Source organism: Delphinapterus leucas, chromosome 16 (genome assembly GCF_059928025.1).
Source record: "Delphinapterus leucas isolate spDelLeu-1000000601 "Yukka" chromosome 16, BTC_Dleu_Yukka2, whole genome shotgun sequence".
In the NCBI taxonomy this organism is placed as follows: domain Eukaryota; kingdom Metazoa; phylum Chordata; class Mammalia; order Artiodactyla; family Monodontidae; genus Delphinapterus; species Delphinapterus leucas.
Window position 1 is genome coordinate 79,060,932 of NC_143144.1, and position 25,137 is coordinate 79,086,068.

Consider the following 25,137-nt stretch of genomic DNA (forward strand, 5'->3'; position numbering starts at 1 on the left):
TTAAACGCGAAACAAAAGTACTAAAGGAAAATATTGATGAACAGTCTATATTAAATTTAAGAAGATCTGTTACTCTAGAGACACAAGTGCTAGAATGAAAAGGTAAGCCAGAGTGTGAGAAGGTATTTACTATGCATATTAATAACAAAGGACTCACATCCACAATTTTTTTTTTTTTTTTGCAGTACGTGGACCTCTCACTGCTGTGGGCTCTGGACGCGCAGGCTCAGCGGCCATGGCTCACAGGTCCAGCCGCTCCGCAGCATGTGGGATCTTCCCGGACCGGGGCACGAACCCGTGTCCCCTGCATCGGCAGGCGGACTCTCAACCACTGCACCACCAGGGAAGCCCCACAATATTTTTAAGAAAAGCAAACTAACAAACAAAAACCATCCTGTAAATCAATAAGAAGAACAGTGAGCAAAAGAGCTGAAGAGGCATTCACAAAAGAAGATATCTTAATGGTGAGTAAACATTAGTCATTAACTTTCAGGAAAATGCAAATTAAGACCACAGCGAGATACCAGTACATACCCATGAATACGAATACAACTAGAAAGACACAATATCAAATGTTGGTGAGGAAGTGAAACAACACTGCTGGCACAAGTGTTAACTGGTACAACCAATTTGGAAAACTCTCTAGCAGTATTTACTACAGATCCTCACGCCCTATGACCCAGCAATTCTACTTCTAGGTATACACGCAACAGAAACACATTCATACATATGCCAAAAGATTCATGCAAGAATGATCCTAGCAGAACTATATGTAATAGCCAAAGACTGAAAACAATTCAAATGTCCACTAATATGAGAATGAATAAATTGGGGGATAGTCATGCAATAGAAAACTATAAACTAATGAAAATAAGTGAGCCATAGCTCTACACAACATGGATGAATCTCATACACATAATATTGAGTGAAAGAAATCAGCCACAAAGAGAGTACAATGTCTGATTCCATGAACGTAGGCTCAAAACAGGCAAAAGTCATCTCTGACAGTGGTTATCTGTGAGCAGGAGCTGGAGGAAGGCCTCAGAGGTTCTGGTCATGTTCTGTTTCTGATCAAAACGACAGTTATAATGGCACATTCACACTATATGGGAGTAGTGTAGGTGACAACCCAATAAGTTATATCCTTATGATTTCTAGACGTTTCTGTATGCATGGCACACTTCAATACTAATAATTTTTAACAGGCTTAGCTTTTCCTGACTATTACATCATATTAATACCAGACTAAGTCTGTTTATCCAACTCAGAAAGAGTGAAAGAGAATTATGCTGAGGTAATAAAGCCAATCTCAAAAAATTGTATGCTGTATGATCCCACTTACCTAACATTCTTAAAAAACAAAATTATAGAAACAGGACACAGATGAGTGGTTGCCAGAAGTTAGTGACTGGGGAAGGGAGGGTGTGGCTATAAAGGGGTAGCACCAGGAAGCCTTATGGTGATGGAACTGTCCTGTATCTGTGGTGTTTATTTCCATGAAACTACACGTGCATAGGACCACGTACACCCACACATGCACACACATACGCGCACATGCATAACTGGTGGGGTCCAAACATGCTCAGTGGACTGTACCAATGCCAATGGCCTGATTTTGTTATCGTACCAGTTACCCAAAATGCACTGGAGGAAGCAGGCTGAAGGGAGCACAAGACCCATTTGTTTGCAATTTCCCGTGGGTCTATAATTACTTCAAAAGAAAAAGCTTTTGGGGCTTCCCTGGTGGCTCAGTGGTTAAGAATCTGCCTGCCAATGCAAGGGACACGGGTTCAAGCCCTGGTCTGGGAAGATCCCACATGCCGTGGAGCAACTAAGCCCGTGCGCCACGACTACTGAGCCTGCACTCTAAAGCCCGTGCACCACAACTACTGAGCCTGCACTCTAGAGCCCACAAGCCACAACTACTGAGCCCACGTGCCACAACTACTGAAGCCTGCGTGCCTAGAGCCTGCGCTCCACAACAAGCGAAGCCACCGCAGTGAGAAGCCCGTGCACCGTAACGAAGAGTAACCCCCGCTCACAACAACTAGAGAGAGCTGGCACACAGCAATGACAACCCAACACAGCCAAAACTAAAAACAAACAAATAAATAAATAAATTTATAAAAAAAGAAAAAGCTGTTTTAAGGGATCTTAAAAGGGACAACCTTCTCATAATGTGTTCAGGGTTATTTACCATAATTCATAAAGTCGCCAGTTGTACGGAGGCATCATAGACTTTGGGGAACTCTAGCTTAAAATTTTGCAGCCTCTCCCAAACTCATCCTAAAAAACTACGAAGAGGCAGATAAGTAAAGACTCCCACCAGTGCTTTAACCTAATGCCAGAGGTGGAAGAACATTCATCACATGTGAGTCCAATGGAGACAGTTGGGGAAAAAAATGGAGATGACCAGAGGAAGGACAGAAAAACCTTTCACCCCTCTTGCATGCCTCCACTTTGAAATCCAGGGTCTGCAGCAACTAGAACATTGGACATTTATCTCTAAAGCCCAGATGGGGCTTTCTGAGGTGGCTGGGTGCTCACCTCTCCCCCCAGCCAAGTTTCTACAACTGTTTGGATCAGAAGTTCTTAAAACACAACTGGACAGGAGGTAGGGGGAGGTGTGGCAGTCTGACAGTGTGGGGACAAAAAGAACACTGATAACCACATATGAAGGTGATTTAGTTCCCCATGAATCCATCAGATCACAGTGTCTAAGAACCAGCAGTGAGGGAAGGAGTTCGCACCTAAGAAGAGCAATGATGTGTAAAAGATAAAAGGCTGCTAGAAAGTGCAAACTGTACTGGGGGTTTTGCATGCTGAACTGGTCAACACCTGTAGATCTGAGGAAGGGCTTAGACTGTCCCCAGGGGAGAAAATCTGACTCATTCAAAGATGAGTAAAGAACAAAACATTAAAAGAGGTACACCATCCAAAAGACTCCAAAAGAAATAATGTGATTTGATATAATAACCAGGAAAATGTTGTTCACCTTAAGTATAGTGCAAGAGACATGGCCTCTACTTGCCATGAAAAGGATATGCTGAAAAAAAAAGATAGAAAATATTTAAGATAAGCCAAACATCAAGAAAACTAAAAATCCAAAGACAGAATTAAAACCTACAAGGAAAGATCTATTATTTTTGAACTAAGCTCTTTGCCAATGCAGTAGGGAAAAATAAATAAAAGCCTTGAAACATGGAAAGGAAAAAGAAAACTGTCATTATTTAGTGTACATTGATTCTGTAGCCAAATCCAAGTTAATATATGAATAAATTTATAACTAATAAGAGTTTAGCAAAGTTGCTGCGTATAAAATCAACATTCAAACATCAACTGTACACTAGCAAAAGAGAACTAGAAAACTGAAATCAAAAGCATCACAGGGTGTCAGTTATCTAAGAATAAATCTATTTAAAAATGTGCAAGGCCCATGTATTGAGATATATTTTGAAAGATGTAAGAAATACGGAGATATACATGTTCGTGGATCAGAAAACTCAATATAAATTCCCCCCTAATTGATGTTATGGAATTAACGTAACTCTAATCAAAATTCCAGGAGAGTTTTCAAAGAACTTGACTACATGGTGTAAATGTGTGTGTGCGCACACGCACTTTCAGTGGGTCAATAATAACCAAAACTTTTGAAGAAGAACAAAGTTCTGCTCTATCAGATATCAAGATTTATCATAAAGCTATAATAATTAAGAGAGTGAGATATTTTATGTACGGGTAGAAAAATGAAGTAATGATAAAGAAGAGAACTGGGAGCCTGAAAACAAAGCCAAGCATATATGGACACGACATCCAGCAGATAAGGGCAGCACTGCAAAATAGTGGGGAAACAATTATTATTCCATTTGGGTTCTTACAAGAAAAAAAATTAAACTGAACTTCAATCTCCTATCACAAACAAACAAAATCTATTCTAATATATAAAAACCTAAATGAGAAAGAGAAAAAAGGAATTAGAAAGTAGTATAAAATGTCTTTATGACTTTTTTTTTTTTTTTTTTTTGCGGTACGCGGGCCTCTCACTGTTGCGGCCTCTCCCGTTGCGGAGCACAGGCTCCGGACGCGCAGGCTCAGCAGCCATGGCTCACGGGCCCAGCCGCTCCGCGGTATGTGGGATCTTCCCGGACCGGGGCACGAACCCGTGTCCCCTGCATCGGCGGGCGGACTCTCAACCACTGCCCCACCAGGGAGGCCCACTATATAGCTTCTTTAATGTCACATAAAATAGATTTTTTAAGTCAAAAAGTAGTATTAGGCATAAAGGAAGTCAATACACAGTAGGAAAAAAAAACCCACAATTCTCTAGGAAGATGAAACAATTTTAAACTTGTAGGCATATGCTAAAGGGAACACTTCTTTGCTCCTGGCTTCCATGAGGAGGGATGTTCCTGAGGGGAGTTCCATACCTCTCTCTGCCACCTGACTCACTCTGCCCTTGGGGTAACCTGTCTGACTGGTACACAGGCATGGATAAATGGTGTGTATAGTTCAGCTCTGCCCTCCCCTCCTCCCTCTTGGAAGCAGGATGCCCTCGGGGAGCATGGTTCCACTTTTCCGCACGGGCTCCACTCCTCTCGGGGGAGCGATGCCCTGGTCTAGAGCCGCCTACAGCTGGGAGTGGGGATGCCTGCACCTCTTGGGGTTCATTCGCACCCATCTGGTTCTCATGCCAAGACACGTCTTCCAACTCAGCCTCTATCAGAAGAAAGATGGCCAGTGCCCCAGTGAATGACTGATAGGAAGCTCATTCAATGGGAACTAATAAGGTAATAGTAACCCTTATTGAGCATTTACTGTTGTGAGTGCTTCGTTCAAGTCATCTTATTTAATATTTATCCTAATCCTATGGGCACGTCCAAGTATTAGCCTCCTTTTATATTTGAGAAAATTGAGGAAAAAAGAGGTTAAACATCATGCCCAAGGTCATACAGCTAGTGAGCCAAGGACTGGGCTTTGATCTCCACTCAGTTTGCTTTCAGAGTTCTTCACTGCACTGTATTGCAATGTATCAATAGAGGGTATTGCAATGTATCAATAGAGGGGCCCTGTCCTTCATATATAAAGAGCTCTTATAAATCAACACACACACACACACACACACACACACACACACACCCTAATAGAAAGTGGGTAAAAGCTGATAAAAGTACAAGTTGGTATAAACTTTTCTGGAAGACAGGGATCACATCTATGCAGTTCCTCCCCAAGGAAACAAGCCCAAGGAGTAGGTGAGCAAAGCCACGGACACCAGGGTGCAGAGCAGAACTGCCCACATCAGGGAAGAACTGGAAACAACGTGAACATTAAAAAACACAATAACAGTTAGGAAACCATCATAAAATGGACAATAATGTTACGTAATGTTGTAAAAGAATATTTTATGATGAGAAAGTAACAGCATATTAAATGAGAATAGAAGGTTACAAATTAAGACTAGTTCAATTTTGCAAAAAGCATGTGTGTGATCTATACACATACCTGTGATGTTGTTCTTGTACACGCACACACACACACACACACACACACACACACAGAGAGGAAAGATTGGAGAGACACACTCCAAAATGTCGACCATGGTTTATCTCTGGAAGATAAGACTGTGGATTCCTTTCATTTTCTTCTTTGCGTTTTTCTGTATCTTCCAAATATTCTACAAGGCGCATTCACTATTTTCATAGTTCAGAATGTCTAATAAAGCAGTAAAGAAATCAATTTTAAAACAACTTCCACTTCAACTGGGTTAAATTTTTTTTTTTTAAGTTTTAGCACGTGACACGGTAAATTGGGTTTTCTGCTAAATCCATCCAGAGTCAGCAATGTAGAATAAAGACGGTCTCACACAGAAGTTTTGAGAAGATGGAATGAAGGCTGACAGTGTCACAAGAACAGAACTCCAAGAGCGACAAGAGCACATGTGCTGGCCTCGGTCACGAGGATTCACAGGACCTTCAGCACTAGAATCCCTCCTCCAATGATGGACTAGTGTGATCTTGGTCACCGAGAACCACAGCTGGGGTCAACTGGGTGATAGAAATGAATGGAACCTTTTAGTGCCACCAAACCAGTGCTACTGACACATCAGAGCTCTGTTCCCTGACCCCTTGTCTGGGAGATATTTCTAGGCCGGCAAGTCCACTGTGGCTCTGGTTTCAGACTGAGGCTCTGAAGCCCATGGCCCTGGGCTGCCCACACGGTGTCAATCAACACACTCAGTGTGCCGTCAACTGCAGACAGCGTGAGCCCAGGGCCCCTGATCTGACCCAGTGAAGACCCTGCCATGGCAAAACCACTGGAGGAAAAAATAAATCTCTCCAAAGTGCAAGAGACTAGAAAGACCTCAAGGGACACAGGTTTCATTTTAGAGATTGAAGAAGAACTTTTTAGACATGTTTGAGATGGAGCTGAAAGTGGAAGAAGTAGCAAGGATGGAGGAGCCCTGGGTTTTCCAGTGTCCACATCTTTCAGGCTTCCCAACCAAGGCTTGTCCAAGAGGGTGGTGTGATTCTGTCTAACTGCCACCCCTCGCTTCCCCTCTCACTTCCAAAGGAATCCGAATTACAGATGTGATCCTTTATCACAGCATCTTCCAGGGCAGCTGAGACCATGTCGGCCCCGTCTCCTCCCAAATCAGGAAACTGGGACTCACTCTACTGCCCTCCACAGCTGTGCCAGACATCTGGGGGATGACCAAGCTGAGCCTCCAAGAGCCATCTGGCCCTGCAACAAGGGGCAAGGCTCACAGCGAGGGCTTGGATGAAAAGCCAAAAGCCAAACTGTCTGTGATACAAAGGAAAACTCTCAAGTTTCACACACACACACACACACACACACACACACACACACACAAGGTAGGTCAATCCCCAAGCACCGTACCTGGTAGAGGCCTCAAATCTCACCCAGCCCAACACGAGGCACAGTGCTGCGGGCACTCCATTCACCAACATGTACTGCTTTGGGAAACCACCCTATTTCCATGATGGCAGGAAGCAAGCTTCTTTCCTACAGATCAAGGAGCGCTTCCTGTGGAGGGCCAGTTCTGCTGATCTGGGCCATGGAGAATCCACTTCAACATGCATGGAACACCCGATCTCTACCCCAGAACACTAGTGCCGACAGCGCAGGTGCACGATAAACAGGTTTGTTATTCTGGTCAAGTACTGCTGCTACCTACGCTGGGCATTTCCTGAGGTGAATCACACAGGGAGCCTCTGCTCATAAACATACATAGCCTCCCATGTCAGAAAAGCCGTGCACAGGAATCACTGGATGTGAGAGAGGAGAGGACCAGGAACATGAGGAAGAGGTACAGGAAAGCAAAGGACAGGTGACCAGGGCAGGCTTCCGAGAGAGCCATCAAGTTCTAAGGCAGAAGCCAGCAAGCTACAGCCCAAGTGAGGGCCAAACCCAGCCCACCATCTGTGTCTGTACGGCCCATGAGATAAGAACCGTTTTTACATTTTTTAATGGTTATTTAAGTACCAACATAATACGCTCAACTTTGCATGTAGGCCCATAAGGCGTGTAATATTTACGATCTGATCCTTTAGAAATATCTGTCAACTCCTGTAACTAAGGCATGGAAAGTCCCAAGACAGCAAATAAAAATCATAGCTAATGTTTGCTGACAGCTCACTGTGTACACTCCACTCTGCACACATTATTTCATCTCCACAAAACCCTATAAAAGACATATTATCCCCTCTTTACAGAGGAGGAAACTGAGTCACAGAGACAGTAACTTGCCCGGAGTGTCACAGCCAGCGAGGGTAGAGCCTGACCCCAAAGCTACCTCTGCATCACCAACTGAGACGCTTGCCCAGTTCCCTTCGGAGGAAACACGTGAGTGAGCTTTTAGCACAGGGCATGTCTGAGAAACAAGATCCTGTCTGGTTGGAAAAAAAGGGAGGCAGAGGCCAGAGATAAGTCAAATCATGGTGGGCTCTGAATGGCAAGCAGGGAGTTATTCTGCAACCAGTGCATGGTAAGTGACAGGGTATACGCTAAGCTCACTGCGATACTCTTTACAGCAGCAAAACATTGGAAACAACCTAAATGTCCTTCACTTAAGAGGTTAAATAAATTATAGAACATCCATTCGACAGAACACAATGCAACGTTTTAAAAAATAAGGGTTTTCATCTTCACCGTATTTGTCCGCTATTGCTGTGTAACAAAACACCACAGACTCTCAGTGGCACTTATTCCTTAGTTGTCTACAGATCAGCTGGGCTCAGCTGGTGGCTCCAGGCTGCAGATTGGGCCCATATCTGCTTCACTCATCTCCCAGGCTCCTTGGACCAGTGGCCTAGATGCATGCATTCTTCTCATGGAGATGACAGGGTGCAAGGAGCAAATGGAAACAAACAAAGTCCCTCAGCACAGAACTGGCACCTTGTCAGTTCACCTTATCCTATTGGCCTCACCTAGGCACATGGACCAGCCCAAAGTCAAGGGGCTTTCACCTTTGTGAAGGCAACTGAGAAGTCATATGGCAAAGGCTGTACATATAGGGAGAAGGGAAGAACTACACCAATAATTCAACCACTGCATATGCTATTATAGAACAATATCCAAGATGTATTTTGGAGACTCGCCACAGCTGACACTGATCCTTAGTCATGGTGACAGCCATGTACATAATCTCTCCCTTAAAGCTAAGATTCTCTCAGGGTGAGTCTGAAACAGGAGGGAAGGGGACTGGGCACAACCTTTAAAAGAATGACATCACCGGGGCTTCCCTCGTGGCACAGTGGCTGAGAGTCCGCCTGCCGATGCAGGGCACGCGGGTTTGTGTCCCGGTCCGGGAAGATCCCACATGCCGCGGAGCGGCTGGGCCCGCGAGCCATGGCCGCTGAGCCTGCGCGTCCGGAGCCTGTGCTCCGCAGCGGGAGAGGCCACAGCAGTGAGAGGCCCGCGTGCCGCAAAAAAAAAAAAAAAAAGAATGACATAACCACTGGGGACACGACAAAAACTAGTTAGAACCAACTAGGTCCAAGATGGCCGAAGATTCAACTTCCAGTGGGCCTTGCGCCTCATCATACGCTCACTGTAATACATTAGCTGCTAAACGACACACCCACCGGTGCCATGACAGTCCCGAGGCCAACCATAAAAGGCCAAAAAGTGGGCGGTGGCCCAATTCCTGGAAATCCCCGCCCCTTCCCCAAAATAGTTGGAATAATCCTCCCACTCATTAGCCTATGAAATTACCCAGCCCATAAAAACTAACCACCCCATTATTTTGGGGCCTCTCGCCTTCTGAGATGGCCCACACTCTGTCTGTGGAATGTGTTCCTCCCAAAGCCCTTCTCGTCTTTTGAGACAGACCACATTCTGTCTCTGAAATGTGTATCTCTCTAAATCCACTTCTTACCTATCACTTTGTCTCTCACTGAATTCTTTCTGCAATGAGACATCAAGAACCTGGGCTTCATTAAGTCCGGAGACCAGGTCTGTCATCTCAATTAAAAGACAGTGGGTTCAAGTCCCAATCTGGGTGGTGCGCTTTCAAATCCACATCTAACACGAGCCCTTTGATGCCAGTCACTCCCATAACTCAGTGTGGTTAATATCTGTACTACCCACCGCCCTGAAAATGAAGCAGGTGACATCTGGTCCACCTGTCGCCTTGGACACAGTGTAAGTGACAGCCACTCTCCCCGCCCCTTCACTCTGCCCCATCTCCAGCGAGGCCCCCAGCTCGATCAGAGGAGATGCTGAGAGAATGATGGATGCGGGGTCCTGAGCCCGCCCAGCTGTCCATCCGAGGCCCTGTTCTGCCCAGCGCCACCCGCAGGTGTCTCCTCCTGGTCCAGACCAGTGTTCCTAACTGCTGCGCCGCCTGCCTCCGGCACATGACCTCCCCTCCTCACCATCTCTCTCCCTCCCATATTTGCATACCAGGGCCCACACAGCTTCTCTTCCCCCCACCCCAGGGTTGCCCTCAATTCTGTTTTAATAGAAGAGCAATGTGAACAAGGCTCACAGGCCAAAATCACATCCAGGGCGCTCAAAGAATCAGAGCCAGAATGGCTGCCTTGGAGACCAGGGGTCCCAACTGTTCAGACGGGGCTCTGAGGTGGAGGGCGGGGGAACAATCCTGAGCGGGCCAGGGAGGGGAAGGAGAATGTTCGTGAGGCAGATCAGGAGGTAAGTGCGGACTTCAGAGTGTACGTGCATACACACGTGGGTAGAGAAATGGGCCTTGAAAAACCTCGGCGAAAATGCCTTTCAAAATTGTACCAACTTCCAATTCTGGTAATGGAGAAGTAAGATAATTCAAACCGGCCCTTGTGCTAAAGCTACTAACAAAACTGGAAAAACTATTTTAAAAATATGTTTGAAAGCATCTAAGAATTAACAAGACAAGAAAGAACTCTCTGGCCCAGATCTGACAGCAGCAGAACCCAGAGAGGTGAGGCCAGACTAGAAGCCGCCTTAGCCCTGCGACTTGTGATCCTGAGAAACAGCTGGTGTTTTCTCAGCCTGCTGGGGCAAGGGGACAAAGAGTCATGGCCGAGGCCCACCCAAGGTGGGAGTCTCACTACCACCCATTTAGTTGAAAGCCCAAAGGCCCACACTCTCAGGGTGAACCGGCAGGAACACAGCCTTAGCACCCCTTGGGTCCTCCACACACCGTCCTGATATGCTGGGCCCTCCCAGGGGCAATGAGTCCAGTGCACACCTGTCCACTTTACGGTGGAACAGAATTCTCAGTTACTAAGTGATTGCAGAAGTTCACTGTTGTGGAACTTCTGTTTCTGTTTTAGGATGCACTGCTAGTCATATCTATGATTTCTTTGATGGCAAGTTCTTGGTTAGAAACACAGCCCCAGAGCATTACACTCTGCCTAAGGGAGCACACAATTCCCTTTGTGACAATCAACTCTGTTACACGGTTTATGGGCTCACGCGGCAACTGAAATCGGATCCTGCCTCTATAAACCCAAATTTGTGAAATGCTCTATTTATTTCAAGCAGCTCTGCTGCTGAGCAGAAACCAGCAAATCTTGGGTTCAAATCCCTGTTTTACAACTTGCAAACTGCATAACGGTAGGCAAATGATCCATATTACTGAGTCTCATTTTCCTCATCTATGATGACGACGATGACAATGATAATATCCACAATGCTCAGAGGGACATCAGGAGCCGTGAAGTATGAGGCCCAGTGCTTGGCAATTACTGAGAGCGTAAGTGCGTAATACATGTTCACTATTACTAATAGCAGCACAAATGTCATCCTAGATACCATACTTTAGAGTAAGAGAGATAACGATAAAGGTAATTGTAATAGTTAATAATAATAGTAATAGCTCTAGCTAGCGGGTCAGAGTTTGCCCATGAGTCTAGAACTAATGGCTTTGACCATCCTAAGGTAAGTAATTAAAGGACCAATATTTTTACATGATTGTAAAATGCCAGGCCTAGCATTACATGCTTTGGAAGTAGAAGACTCGACCTCTGACACTGGAGGCCCTGGGTTCGGCTGCGAGATAAGAAATGCGCACACAAGGCTGTGGGCAGCTACGAGGCCCCACAAGAAAGGAAATGATGTTGTCTTCGAGGGGGGAGGGGGAAGGGCAGGGAAGGCAAGCGCTCCAGGAAATTCGGAAATGACCTTAGTCAAGCTGATGAGAAAGTATGGCTGTGAGTTACTGTGCGAAGCAGAAGAGACAGGCTGTGAATGTTCTCACCCCCGTATGGATGGTGCAGAAGGGGCAGCAGACCCCAGGCAGACCCGTGCTCAGGACTCGGCTGCTGCGCCGGGGCCTGCGCCCTCCCAGGGCCGGTGATGAAGCAGGGGCCTCACTCACCCTCTCTGACAGCATCACGGGCCACAGGGACCCTGTGATCATCACCGGCAGCCTTCTCAGAGCTCTTGGTTTTCACGCCTTTTCTGTTGCTCTTTTTACCTAAAAAGAAAAGAGAGAGAGAGAGCGAGAGAGATGTCTTTACTGTCACATATGTCAGAATCATCCCAGGCTGGTGAGGACTCAGCCGTCTTCTCCTGCAAAGCAGCCATCTCTACCCTCTGCCTTCCCGGACCCCAGTGAAGGCACCTTGGACTCTGAGGGGCCCGTGGTTAAAGGAAAGGAAGTGTGTTATTGTGAGCACCCAGGGGAATAACCACTCCTAATAAAAACAATGCACACTTGCAGGTGGTTACTGTTCTGAGACCGCAAAACGTCCTGCGGAGTACCTCTGACCCTCCCTGGGGCCCCAAAAGTGACACCATGTCTAATTGATAAAATGGAGCTGGAACTCCAGACCTCTGACCCCGGGGCAAGATTTCCTACCATGCTGGGCTCCTCCCACCTAACTCTCCAAGGCCCCGGCTGGGTACCTGGAGGTGTGATGATGCTGCCCACCAATTGGAGGGACTCCTTCCTGGAGCCCAGGGAGTCTGCCTGCTCGTGCCCCGCTGGCCCGTCCAGCTTCCTCTCACACTGGACTCTCTCTCTGCGCCACAGACACTGGCTTCCTTTCAGCCTGCAGTTCATATTTCCTGCCCACCAGAACTCGGCATGTGCTGTGCCTCCTCCTGCAACATCCTTCCGTTCACTCTCCATCTATTTAACTCCTGTTGATCTTGCAAATCCAAGCTCGGCCATGCCCTCTTTGAGATGGTTTTCCTGAACTCCCCACCTACATCAATGTCTCCTTGGATGGGCTCTGAGAGCACCTGTCTTTGGTCAAGTTGCCTCTGTGTGGAGCCTGAGGCAGGGGTTTGGTGCAGGTGATGTACTGAGGGAGGGCTCCAAGGAGAAAAGAAGGGAGGAAGCAAGATGAGGCAGAGGAAGGAGCTAAGCTAGGCTGTGTCCCCAGGCAGAGCCTAACTCAGCCTGATCCCACGGGGAGCTCTGGAGCTGGAACTGCACGCAGTGTTGCCCCATCCTGAGATAAGGGGCCACCTTTTCCTATGCTGGTTCGCCTCTGGCTACAGACTGTGGGGGAGGGGTGTGTGTGGGGTGGTGGGAGTTGTCTCCTTCCAAGGATCATTCATGCTCCAGAGAGGGGAGCAGCTGTGAGCCATCACAGCCAAGCCCCAGCAGCTGTGGAATGGGTGTGCCAGTGGGAAACGAGGACCTGGGTGTGGTGTCAGCAACCCCCACTATGGCTCTGCACACCCGTCCTGTGTAGCATTATCAAACACATGTAAATACGTCGTTCTGTTCATGGGGGCAGGAACTGTGTCTGGTTTTGCTCATTGCTCTCCCTCCAGAGTCTGGTTAAGTCTTTGAGGAACAACTGATCATGAATGACCGTGAGTCAGTGGATGACCAATGAGACAACAACAAGAGGAAGGGAAGGTCTATGGAGAAAGATACTTAGTTTGGATTTTAAAAAGCAAGTTGAAATACCAAAAACATCTAGTGGATTGTGCCAATTAATGAAATCATTTCAGATAGTTCTAGAGTCACTAAAAAAAAAAAAAAAAAAAAAAGATATTTATCAAGAAAATCTTAAATCCTCAAAAAATTCAAGGGTGCACTGGGCCCAGCCACAGGCAAACCCCTCTCTATCATATTCTTGGGTGATACCTGCTGGGTATATCTTTCATTTTTCATGTAAGCTAAAAAAAAAAAAAAAAAAAAAAAATCACAAAATTAAATGTCCTCCTCGGGTCAAGGAAATGAATAAACCAAAACATTCAGAAAGGCCAGAGGAGGAGGAGCGCCAACCTGAGTGTGGCTGATGACATCAGCCTAATGTCACCTCGGCATCTGTCCCATTTTTGTGGGTGGGAATGCCAGCCCGGTGACCTCCACAGGTGACTTCTTCTGAAAGAGCCTGATCGAGGGTCTGTAAAAATCTTGATTGTTTGGAAAACTGGGTGCCATAACTTTTGAGAATCAAGCGTCTGATCTGGCAGAAAGATAAAATGTTAAGGGAAGAAAAAGTTTTACAAAACATGAGAGGAAAAAGCCATCCAACCCCTCCCTGGAAGCCGGCCATTCACTGCAGGCCTTCCCTCTGCCTGGGCAACCTCTACGGGGCCTCCACGGCCAGCATGGGAGACAGAGTCAGAGGACACAGCCCCACGAACACCCTCAGCCTCACTCCCCTGGGCTGGACCCACACCCCGTACTCAGCTCTGGGAATCCAATAATGGCCCAGATGTGAGGCAGATGTGCTATCACCCCTGAAACCAACATGTGGGGAACAGATTCCCTGCAGGGAAGTGGCAAAGGGACCGAGAAAACAGGCAGGGCACCTGCCACCTTCTCTAGGGAAGACGCACTTCCAGGACATGTACTTACAGATCTGGTTCCAACCCCAGGCGGCCAGGTTCTGCCACTGCACCGACCATGTGTGGCCTCGGGGGACCCACCTCACCCCTCCTATGCTAATTCCCCTCATCAGTGAAATAAGGAGACATGGTACCTGCCTCGGTGGGAGTTACAGAGAGGAAAGAGATGACATACATCAAAGCACTGAGGGCCGTGCCTGACCTGCAGTGACCTCTGAATAAAAGACAGCCTCCACCTTCTCACCCTTCCTGTTAGTCCCAAGTCCCGACCGTCACAAAGCACCATCCCAGGTGCTGGAAGAGTAACAGCCAACACGTGGAGCACGGGGCACAATTTACAAGGCATTTTCACGTAGATTAAAACATTTGATCTTGGCAAATACCCATCGAGGGCAGGAAGCTTGCTACGAACATTATTCTACAGAGGGGGACACGGAGGCCCAGAGGAGAAGAGACCCACCCGAGGTCACTGACAGACGCCAGGCCTAGGCCCTTCCCTGCCCCTTCTTCTCGTACAGATGACAGAAAGAGTGAAGTGGAAATAATGCACAGAGAAGGAGCCAGGACCAAATCAACATCTCCATCTGGGCTGCGTGACAAAACTGAATTCCTTAAAAGTAGCAAACTGAATTGCCGATGCAGGCCACATATTCTATTCTGGTCCATGGTGATAAATATCACGCTCCTTGATTGACAGGAAACTATTTTTTCCCCTCTCTATACTAGGAGCTTACAGTAGCAACCCCAGAATCCGAAAAAATTCTTTGCCGCATATGTGCATTTTCCCAAGAAATTCCAGCCCTATGGCACCTGCGCTCCCTCTTGTGAAGGACGCAGCCCCACCCTAAGCTCCTTGCCTGGCTCCTGTGAAGGAACCCGCGTGAGGAGGAAGGATGCGAGAAACCAAGCCACTGCAGGTTCTCGGGAGCTCCCCAGAGAGGCAGCCTCGCGGCACCGGGACAGACAATAATTCCGCTTTTCTCAAACACCATGGGACCAAGGAGGACCTTGCAGGCGAACGTGAAAAGCCGAAACAAAAGCAGTTAGAAACCTGTGCTCCCGGGACTTCCCTGGCGGTCCAGTGGTTAAGACTCCAGGTTTCCACTGTAGGTGGCGTGGGTTTGATCCCTGGTCGGGGCACTAAGATCCCACAGGCTGCGCAGAGCACGCAAAAAACAAAAAACAAAAAAATCAGAAACTCGTGCTCCCTGTGTGTGTTAGCAAGAAAAGGATCATGACACAGGGAGGGGACAGCCTGTGTCCTTATCGAGTTCCCAAATCTGAGACCGTCAAGCTCCTGGCAGAAGGAGGTTTCCCAGGGATCAGGTGAAGCCTGAAAAAAGGGGCTGAGTGGCTGAAGGACGTGCCTGCGTCCGTTAATCAGTGACCTGAATGGTCTGGGCTGGAGACGGAAGCACCAGTGCAGTTTTCTAAGTACTTTTTCAGCAGGGCTGGATCAAAGTCAATCAATCAATCAGTCCGTCAATCAATCAATCAAAAGCCCTCCCCTGCTCCTGCTTGGCTGTGTCTTCCCTGGGAAACTAGCCAATCAGACCATGACCTCCTCTGGGCTGGCCTCCTGTGCAGAAGAAAGGCCTTGGTCTCGTGCAGAAGACTTGGCCTCCACCAGGGTCCCCAAGGCAGAAGGGACAGCCACGCCCAGCCTCTGTGCAGCAACAGCCACCTTCCTGACCTGCAACCAAGCAAGAAGCCCTTAGCCTTTAAAGAGATACCCCGGTAACCACAGCAGGTGGGGTGTGCCAGCCCTGCAGGGGGCACTGCTGGTACTTGCTGGTCTCTGTTTGGGCTCTGCCTGGAATCAGCCTGAGACAAGGCCTTGGAGGCAGGAGCGAATGTGAGAGGTGATTTCATGAAGCACAAATGAAGAAGTGGAGGGAGTGAGACTCAGAGAAGGAAATGCCGATAAACCGGGCTGCACCGCTAAGCAGGACCCATCAGGACTCAACGTAGCCGGGGGACCTGAGGACGCTGGGTAGGAGCTGCCTCTGACCTGTCCCTCGAAAGACTGCGAGGCTGTGCATCGACCTTCTGACCTCACACCACATTGGGAAGCTTATTATCATTATTTTTTTTTTTCCCCTGTCACAGTGAGGAATTCGAGGCGTGAAGATGTCATACGTGCCCATGAGTGGCAGAGCCAGATTTTGAATCTCTCTGAATCCTGAAAAAACTATGCCAAACTCTTCCATGTGCCTCTCATGCATCAAGTATTCCATAAAAATCTAGAGTCTTAAATGAAAAGTCTTAAATGAACATTTGAAGGTGTCTTGTGTGGCTCTGACCATCCTACGATACCCAGATCAGTAGTTGATGGGATCCCAGCCAGTTACGAACACTAGCCCTTCCCGTAGCCATCCAAAGCCACCCCAGTTTTATGGGTTTCATGATCCCAGAAAAGCAGCGATGGAGGCAGGGACCTCAGAAGGCCACAGAAGGCAGAGCCATTGCTGGAGGCACAAAGCCTGAGAGCTCAGGCTCCCTGGCCACCTCAGACATCCAGCGGAGACTCCCACCTCAAAAATCCAGGTTTCAAGGGACTTCCCTGGCAGTCCAGTTGTTAAGACTCCACGCTTCCACTGCGGGGCGCATGGGGTCAGAAACTAAGATCCCGCATGCCGCGTGGCATGGCCAGGTTCCAGGGCCCAGGCTGCTGTTGCCACGGGACTGAAGGCACCACCCACCGTGAGGTCTGGCAGCCAGGGATGCCCAGGGCACGCAGGAAACGCGGTGGCTATTTTCAAGAACCACAGCATCCAACCCAGCTTCCCCAAACACGCAAGTGTCTGTCCCTTCATTATCCACGCACAAACCCTGGTTTCTGGAACCATGGGCACAGTCGAGAGGAGATCTGCCAGCGCGAATAGCTGACTTTGGAAAGCATTTTGGAAACAGAGGTGGTGTCTTAGAAAGCTGCTTGCTGATGTATGTGAGAAGACCTTTTTTATAAAAAGTCCTTTCCCTTGGAATTTTGTAGGGAGTTGGACCAAACATTTTGGATTTAACTCTTCAAGAGAACATATAATACCATGATATAAAGATTTCTTGTTATTTGTTTAGGTGTGCTGACAGCCTTGTGATTGCTTTTAAAGTATATAGTGAAATATTTACAAACACATTCATCTAATCCTCACACTCCAGCTTTGCCCAGCAGAAGACATTTCCATCTGAAGGCCAAACCTTGCAAGACGCCCTGAAGAGTGTTGCAGCAAAAGCTTAAAAGTGAAGCTCTTTCCAGCAACTAGCTGGCAGCGCATAACAGAAAGGGCTTTGTTTACAACCAAATATGCTCAAATAACAACTCTTTGATTATTGCCGCCCGCCCGCCCGCCCCCCCTCCCCCCCAAGCCGGGGCAACACAGCACAAAGTGCAAACTCTCCAGTTCTGGGCACAGACATACGAACAAACATGGATCGCTGCCCACTCTGCGAATTCCACGGACTCAAGACCGTGGACCAAAACCATGGATGCAATGCAGGCGGGCGTGTATTCCAACAGAGGTACATGCTCCCCAGTCCTTGAAGAAAGCAACAAACAAGCAGGAACCCAAAAGTTAAAGGCTACTTCTAACCCAGTGGAGGGGGGAGAACAAAACATCTTCAAATCACCTATTAAGAGTCTTGTTTATTAACTTGGTTGTTTCTTCCGACCACTTGGGAGGGAAAAGGCAAATCAGTTATATAACTGTGGTTTACTTCTCTGTCCATGTTTTTCTCTACAAAAAGTATGGCTCCAAACCAAGTCCATCAATTTGGAGATGACATGAGACGTACACCCCAAATCCACTCCCACGCCCAGGATGTGGTCCGTCATCTCACTCTTCACCCTGGGATGATGAAAACTGGGGCCAGGAGACTCACTCTTTGGACCTCAGAGCATTCCAACTGCAGGGATCTAGAAAATATTGAATTTGGCTAGAAACAGCTGAATAAATGGAATTAGAGAGAAGCAGCTTGCCAGGTCCCTGTGAAGAAGAACATGCTAGCAATCAGTACTATTTATCCAATGGATAAGCAACCTCGCAAGGTGGTGTGCACCCATCAGTGGAAACGTGTGAGCCAAGACTGGTGTTGAAGTAAACTTCCAGGGGCTTCCCTGGTGGCGCAGTGGATGGGAATTCGCCTGCCAATGCAGGCGACACGGATTCGAGCCCTGGTCCGGGAGGATCCCACAGGCCGTAGAGCAGCTAAGCCTGTGCGCCACAACTGCCGAGGCTGCGCTCTGGAGCCCGTGCTCCACAGCAGGAGAGGCCACTGCAGTGAGAGGCCCGCGCACCGTGGCAAGGAGTGGCCCCCGCTCACCACAACTAGAGAAAGACCCAGGTGTGGCAACAAAGACCCAACACAACCAAAAATAAAAGAAATAATTTTTTAAAAAAAGTAAACTTCCAGGCCCAAGATGGAGTTGCTCTTACCCGAATTGGCTCTTAGTTAGCCAATTCCCCAACGCCAAGCCAACTCTGGGTCTTCTCACCCCAAACAAAGTGGACTGTGACACCCCAGCCAACCAGATATTTTCTATGTTCTCCTTCCTTGTTCTTTATTCTTTGTCCTATAAAAGCTTCCTGCCTTCTGCCCCATTTTGCCATTCTCCACAAGGAGACTGTCCATTTCATGAACGTGTTAAAAAAAAGTTTCTATCACCTAAATTGTCTTCTTCAATCATTTTTTAACACCGAGCAGCCCACTGTCGGAATCTTGCAATAAACAAGAACTTGCATGCAATGAACACTTAGGTTCCTTGAAGTTCTAAAATCCTGGGAGTTACTGCTGTTCACAATGAGGGCTTCAGAAATTTTATGGTATTGAGTCCCACTCCACCACAGAAAAAGATTTCACAGTTCTGTATCCTGATGGTGGTGATGGTTCCATGAATCCATAGATGTGAGACAATGCAGAGAACCACACACACACACACACACACACACACACACACACACAAATGAGTGCATGTGAAGACCAGGGAATGTAACCTAAAAGTTAAAAGTATTGTACCAATGTCAATTTCCTACTTTGACATTGTATAGAGCAGTGATTCTCAACCCACTGATGACAGGTGACAATGTCTAGAGACATTTTTAATTGTCACAACTTGGGGGAGGGTGCTACCAGCATCTAGTGGGTCAAGGCCAGGGATGCTACTAAACATCCTACAATGCACAAGACAGCCTTCGCCCTGAGACACACGCACGTGCGCACACACACACACAATTGGCCCCAAAATGTCAATACTGCCGAGGTTAAGAAATCCTGTACTGTAATTCTAAAAGATGTTATCATTGGGGGAAGCTGGGGAAAGAGTATACAGCAGCGGTCCCCAACCTTTTTGGCATCAGGGACCAGTTTCACGGAAGACAATTCTTCCACAGACGGGGGGTGGGGGGATGGTTTTGGGATGATCCAAGCGCATTACATTTATTGTGCACTTTACTTCTATTATTATTACATTGTAATATATAATGAAATAATTATACAACTCACCATAACGCAGAATCAGTGGGAGCCCTGAGCTTGTTTTCACTTGCCACTCACTGATAGGGTTTTGGTATGAATCTGCAAGCAACTGACTATTATGGTCTCTGTGCAGTCAAACGTCTCTGCTAATGACAATCTGTACCTGCAGCCGCTCCCCTAGCATCACCGCCTCAGCTCCACCTCAGATCATCAGGCGTTAGATTCTCATAAGGAGCGCACAACCTAGATCCCTCGCATGCGCAGTTCACAGCAGGGTTCGCGCTCCTATGAGAATCGAACGCCGCCACTGATCTGACAGGAGGCGGAGCTCAGGCGGTAATGTGAGCGATGGGGAGCGGCTGTAAATACAGATGGAGCTTCACTCGATCGCCCGCCACTCACCTCCTGCTATGCCACCTGGTTCCTAACAGACCACAGACCAGTACTGGGGACCCCTCGTATACAGGATCTCTCTGCACTATTTCTGCAATTTCCTGTGAGTCTAGAATTACTTCCAAATAAAAACTTTTAAAAAAATTGAAGATTTCACTCTATTCAGCACGTCAGGGCTCTACTTGTCCCGAACCTGTCAGCCGCTCGTGGAAGATGCAATGCTCTCAATTAACCAAAGGATTCAGCTGTCCAAGCCACTTCCAGGAGAATGCCAGCCCATGACATCCATTGCATATTTCTGTGGTAGCATGAAAGAACAGTTAAGGGGCAAGTCAAACTCACACCAAGATCAAATCCCCAATGCCCTTGGCTCCTTAAGTATACCTCCCTATGGGATTCAGACAAGACTCCCTCCTAGCCCTGACGCACAGAACGTCTGCCTTCCATCTTCCCTGGAGCCCAGCCTTTATGCAAGATACCGGCTATCTGGAAAATACATCATCATCTACAAAGACAAAGCACATGACAGACTTTTCAATGAGTAGTTACATATGCTTTCACTTTCTTTTTCTTCTCTAAATCTTACCTCTCACTCCCACCTCAGTGTCTAGACAGTGCCTGGTATGTAGCAGGCACCATCTACCCAGTGCAGAAGTTCACAGCAAACAGAAACGAATGCTTCTATTATATCACGAGCAGTACATATATCAAGCCACCCCTTAAGGGGGACAAAATCATCTCCTCTTACTGCAATTTAACTGCACAAACTATCACTGAGCCCCCCCCCCAGTCAAAGTCAGTCTTAACCAAGCTCCCCCACTTGGGGTCCAGAGTAAAGGGTTCCAGTGGTCAAGTGCCAGAAACGGCAGGATGGGGAGAACAGACTTGAAAGTATTTGACCAAGGCCACACTTTGTCAGAGTCGGGGAGCTCTGAACAGCCCCACACAATTTATTAGAAACACACACTCCAGGCAGGAGGCCTGGAGGCAGCTCTCCAGAAGCTGAGTCTCTGGAATTTCCAGGGCCCTGTTTTTATTTTGGGGAATCAGCAATGCAGCCCTCAACACACCTGCAATAACCTTCTCCAAGACGCCAACTTTGGTGCTTTCCAGGAGGGCGGGGCAGGGGCTGTCTTGCGCTCCCCTCCCCCCAGGACCTCACCCAGCATCTGATGTTGGAAAGGTTCTCCTGCGGAGTTATGAAGAACTCACACAAGGGCTAGGGCTAGCACAACCACGAGCTGACACACTGCAAGCTTTTGTTGAAAAGCTCATCAAACAGCTGACAAGTAAGGTAGCAGGCACTAGTCGTCTTGGGCGGATAGATGCTGAGGTCCGGGAAGCTGAGCGCTGAGCCCCAGACCCGGGCGTTAAGTGCAGCCCTCACACTCTCAGTCTGCGGCTTCTTCCATGCTCCCCTTGCCGTCTCACCAGTAAATACCAGAACCTAACAAATGTGTCTCCCACTCACCTCTCCCAACCATGCCCAGCGCTGTGCTAACCACGTAGCAGATACTAAAAAAACAAAAACACATGCCGGCTTGATTCAGACTACCAAACAAAAAAGATCTCGAGTTAAAAGCACAGGAGAAGGGCTTTCAAATCTCCCACGCCAGCGAGTGACCCTAAGCAGCTTGCCTACGTGGCCAGAGCCTCAGTTTCCTCATCTGTCAAGTCACAAGAATACCCACCCCTCAGAGCCCCTGAAAGAATGAATGAGACGGCTGCCCGTAAATCTCCTAATAAAGTCGCAGCAGATGGTCTACAAATATGAGTGTCTTTTCCCAACTCCTATTCCTGTTACACAACTCACAGAACTGCCTGCAGATGCACAGAGTCGCCCACAGACTGAAACAGGGCAGGACTCCCCCTCCAGGTAAGTGCAAAGGAGCTGCTGAGATGGGCCCACACACTCAAGAGTTCTGAGCCGTCATCTCCACTCCTTCCCCACTGCCTCGCTGCTATCTCTTGTGAACAGTTTGACCAAACAAAGGTGATGCCTTTCATGCCAGGAGCTGTGTAATCGTGCCACTGGCATGTATCTCCTTTCAAGGAAGGCCGTTACAAGGCCGGAGAATTTGGCCACAATCCTGCCTCATGCCTCAATCTTTAAATACTAGGACCGCAGCCCTCTGCAATTTGAGCAAAGAACATTTGGGACAATGAAGAGAAAGTCCCCCTTCTCAAGGAGTGTAAGAAACTAAATGGAAGTCATTCCCCCAAGACGGGGCAGGCGGAAAGTGGGGATGCAACTGAGAAGGCTGGGAGAGACGGCCGGCTTCAGGCGCCACTGGGCTTCCCTAACCCCTCCTCCTACACAGGAGTCCAGCCGCAGCCCAAGGCTCCCCGACAGAGGCTCTGCCATCCTGCCCCTACTGGACAGATTCAAGGGACCCACAGAAAGCAGGAGGGAGGGGGCCGAGAGGGGACCCTGCCTGGGGAAAGGCCCTCCGCTGAGCTCTCCCCAGAAGGCCACGGTGCCAAAACAGACCAACTAGTCACATCGCCAAATAGGAAATTCACTCTCAAGAAAACGCCCTGCGAGAAGACTGAAAAAGTAGGCAGAGTAGGAAGAAGTGTCCGGCAGAAAGATCCTTTGCCCAGGGAATTTCAAACTTGGGGCATTGGGACCAGCTGCCCAGGCAGCTTCCCAACTGCACAGTGTGTCTCTACCTGAGAGGGGACCGCTGGTCAGGTTTAAGTTCCAGGACGCTCGGGGCGGCCCGCGGGATGCGCAGTGCAGTGCCTAGGAAGGGGGTGGGGGGCAGCGAAGGGGAGGTTCACCGGTCTCTCATCCCAGACACACGGACTGCGAAGACTGCGAAGCCTGCGGTCGCCTCAGACCCGGCGGGCTACCGCTGGGACAGGCGCACAGCCACGGGCACCCCCTCGGGCCGCGCAGCGCAGAAAGTTACTTACCTGGCGGAGGCGTCTCCGGAGCCAACTTCTCCCTCTTGGGAGCTTTCTTGGGCTTGGTCGCCTTCTTGGGCGGCCTGGGCTCGGACGCGCGCAGCTTCCGCTCCTCCTCGCCGGGCCCCGCGGGCAGCGGCGGCGAGAAGGGCTCGGGCTCCAGGCGCGCGTAGTAAGGCTCCCGGCTCCAAATCTCTTGCACGTAGTAGTCGGGGTCCTCGACGGCTGCGCCCTGGGCCGCGGCCCCGGCCAGGGCCACCGCCAGCAGCGCGAGAGCCAGCGCCAGCGCGGCTGCCCCCCGGCGGGCCATGCCCGCTCCTCCCCGCGCCCGGGGCAGGGTCACGGTCGCCGGGAGCGCCGGGCGGGCGGCGGGCGCGGACAGCGGCGCAGGGCAGGGGCGCCGGCCTCAACAGCGGGGCACACGGGACGCGGAGGCGGCCGACCGGCGGCGCGTGTGACCCGCTCTCCGGGCTGGGCTGGGCTGGGCTGGGCTGGGCTGGGCTGGGCCGGGCCGGGGCGGGCAGGGGCGCGCCCAGACGCGGGGCGGGCGCAGAGGGGCCGGCCCTGCCCTTCCCTCCTCCCTCCCTTTCCGGCCGACCCCGCGGTGGCGGGCCCTTGGAGCCGGGTGTCGGGAGCCCCCTCCACCCCATCTACTGTCTCCAAACCTACCCCTTTGCCCGCACTCCCGAAGCCGGCCAGAGCTGGGCGCCTGCTTCCCCAGAGGAACCTCGAGCCGTTTTACAGGTTGGGGAACCGTGACCCACGATGAGAAAGGATCGGCCCAAGGTCCTAAAGCAAGTTAGAGCCCGAAGCCTAGTCTCCAGCTCTCCTGACCCCGACCCCGTCCCTGGCTCCACATCAGACACGGGTTCCCCACCGGCCAGACAGACCTTTCCTCAACCTGACCATGATCCTATTTCAGGAAATATGAATGAGGAACCCAGGTCCCCAGGGCTCCGAGGAGTAAAGTGTCGGGGAGGATGGGGGCGGAGCCCTGCTCCTGACTGAGAAGTGACCCTGTTGGGTGAGGAGAGAAGAGGAGTCACCCTCCGGCTGACGTCCTGGCGGTCACAGGGCGCATTTCGTTCATCGGATGAGCAGGTTCCTGTCTTCAGGGCAGGGAGCTCACACTACCTTTTGAAAAAGTAGCTTATGTTCTTGGAAAACTCTGTGTTCATCTTTCAGGCTGGGTTGTTGGGGAAATGGGGCCTGCATTGGTTTTCTATTGCTGCTATAACAGATTACGACAAATTTAGTGGTTTAAAGCAACACATACTTATTATGGTACAGGTCTGCAGGCTAGAAGTCTGAGCGGGGGTCACCAGGCTAAAATCCAGGCTTCGATCACCAGGCTGCACTCCCCGGTGGGGCCTCTGGGGAGGAATCTTCCAGGCTCACACAGATGTTGGCTGAGGTGAGTTCCCAGAGGTGGTAGCCTTGAGGTCCTCTTTACTGGCCGGCCATCAGACTGGCCAGTCTTCACTCCCAGGTGCTGCTGTGTTCCTTCTCTTGCTGGCCATGAGGCGTTTCCAGCAGCCTCTCTCTGGTCCTGTGTGGGGCCTCTACATCACAGAGCCAGCACTGGCACGTGGAGTCCCTCCAGTGGCTTCAAATCTCTCCCCTTCTGCCAAATCTTCCCTCTTCCCAGCTGGGGAAAATTCTCTACTCCTGGATCGGATGGACCCACCCAAATAATTCAGGATAATCCCCTTCTCTTAAGGTGGTGACCTCAATCACATCTGCAAAGGCCATTTTGCCATGTAAGCTAACCGGTTCATGGATCCCCAGGATTCAGGTAGAAATATCTTTGGGGAGCCTTTCTGCTGACCCCAGGGACAGACTGACCCTCAACTCGCAGTTGGGCTATCACCTTCCCAGTCCCTGTGGACCCTACCATTCCAGGGTGCCACTGAGTTGGGTCTGGGCACTCAGGCAAGGCCTCCCCATTTCCCTGGAGTCACACTTCTGAGCCCACACAGTGAGCAGGCTTGGGCCATCCTCTGCCTCTGGCCTCTCCTATTTGCCATCTGGTTTTCTCTCATTATCCCCACACAGACCGATTAACCAGGCCATCCTTTAGGGCAGGTT

At 49.4% G+C, this 25,137-nt stretch overlaps 1 protein-coding gene across 2 annotated transcripts in view; it reads right to left on the reverse strand.

Annotated features, from left to right (window-relative positions):
• Positions 1 to 23,902, reverse strand: part of CPXM2 (carboxypeptidase X, M14 family member 2) — a 123,339-nt gene extending 99,437 nt beyond the window's left edge. The window contains exons 1-2 of one of the 2 annotated variants that reach the window (XM_022568514.3): positions 23,059 to 23,899; positions 11,837 to 11,935 (exon numbers count right to left, since the gene is read on the reverse strand). In XM_022568514.3, the coding sequence (XP_022424222.2) occupies positions 11,837 to 11,935; positions 23,059 to 23,359 (400 nt within the window). In that variant the 5' untranslated portion in view covers positions 23,360 to 23,899. Of the gene's footprint in view, positions 1 to 11,836; positions 11,936 to 23,058 lie in introns of both variants that reach the window. The other variant, XM_089898312.1, reaches the window with a different exon arrangement.
• Between the last annotated feature and the right edge of the window lie 1,235 nt (positions 23,903 to 25,137).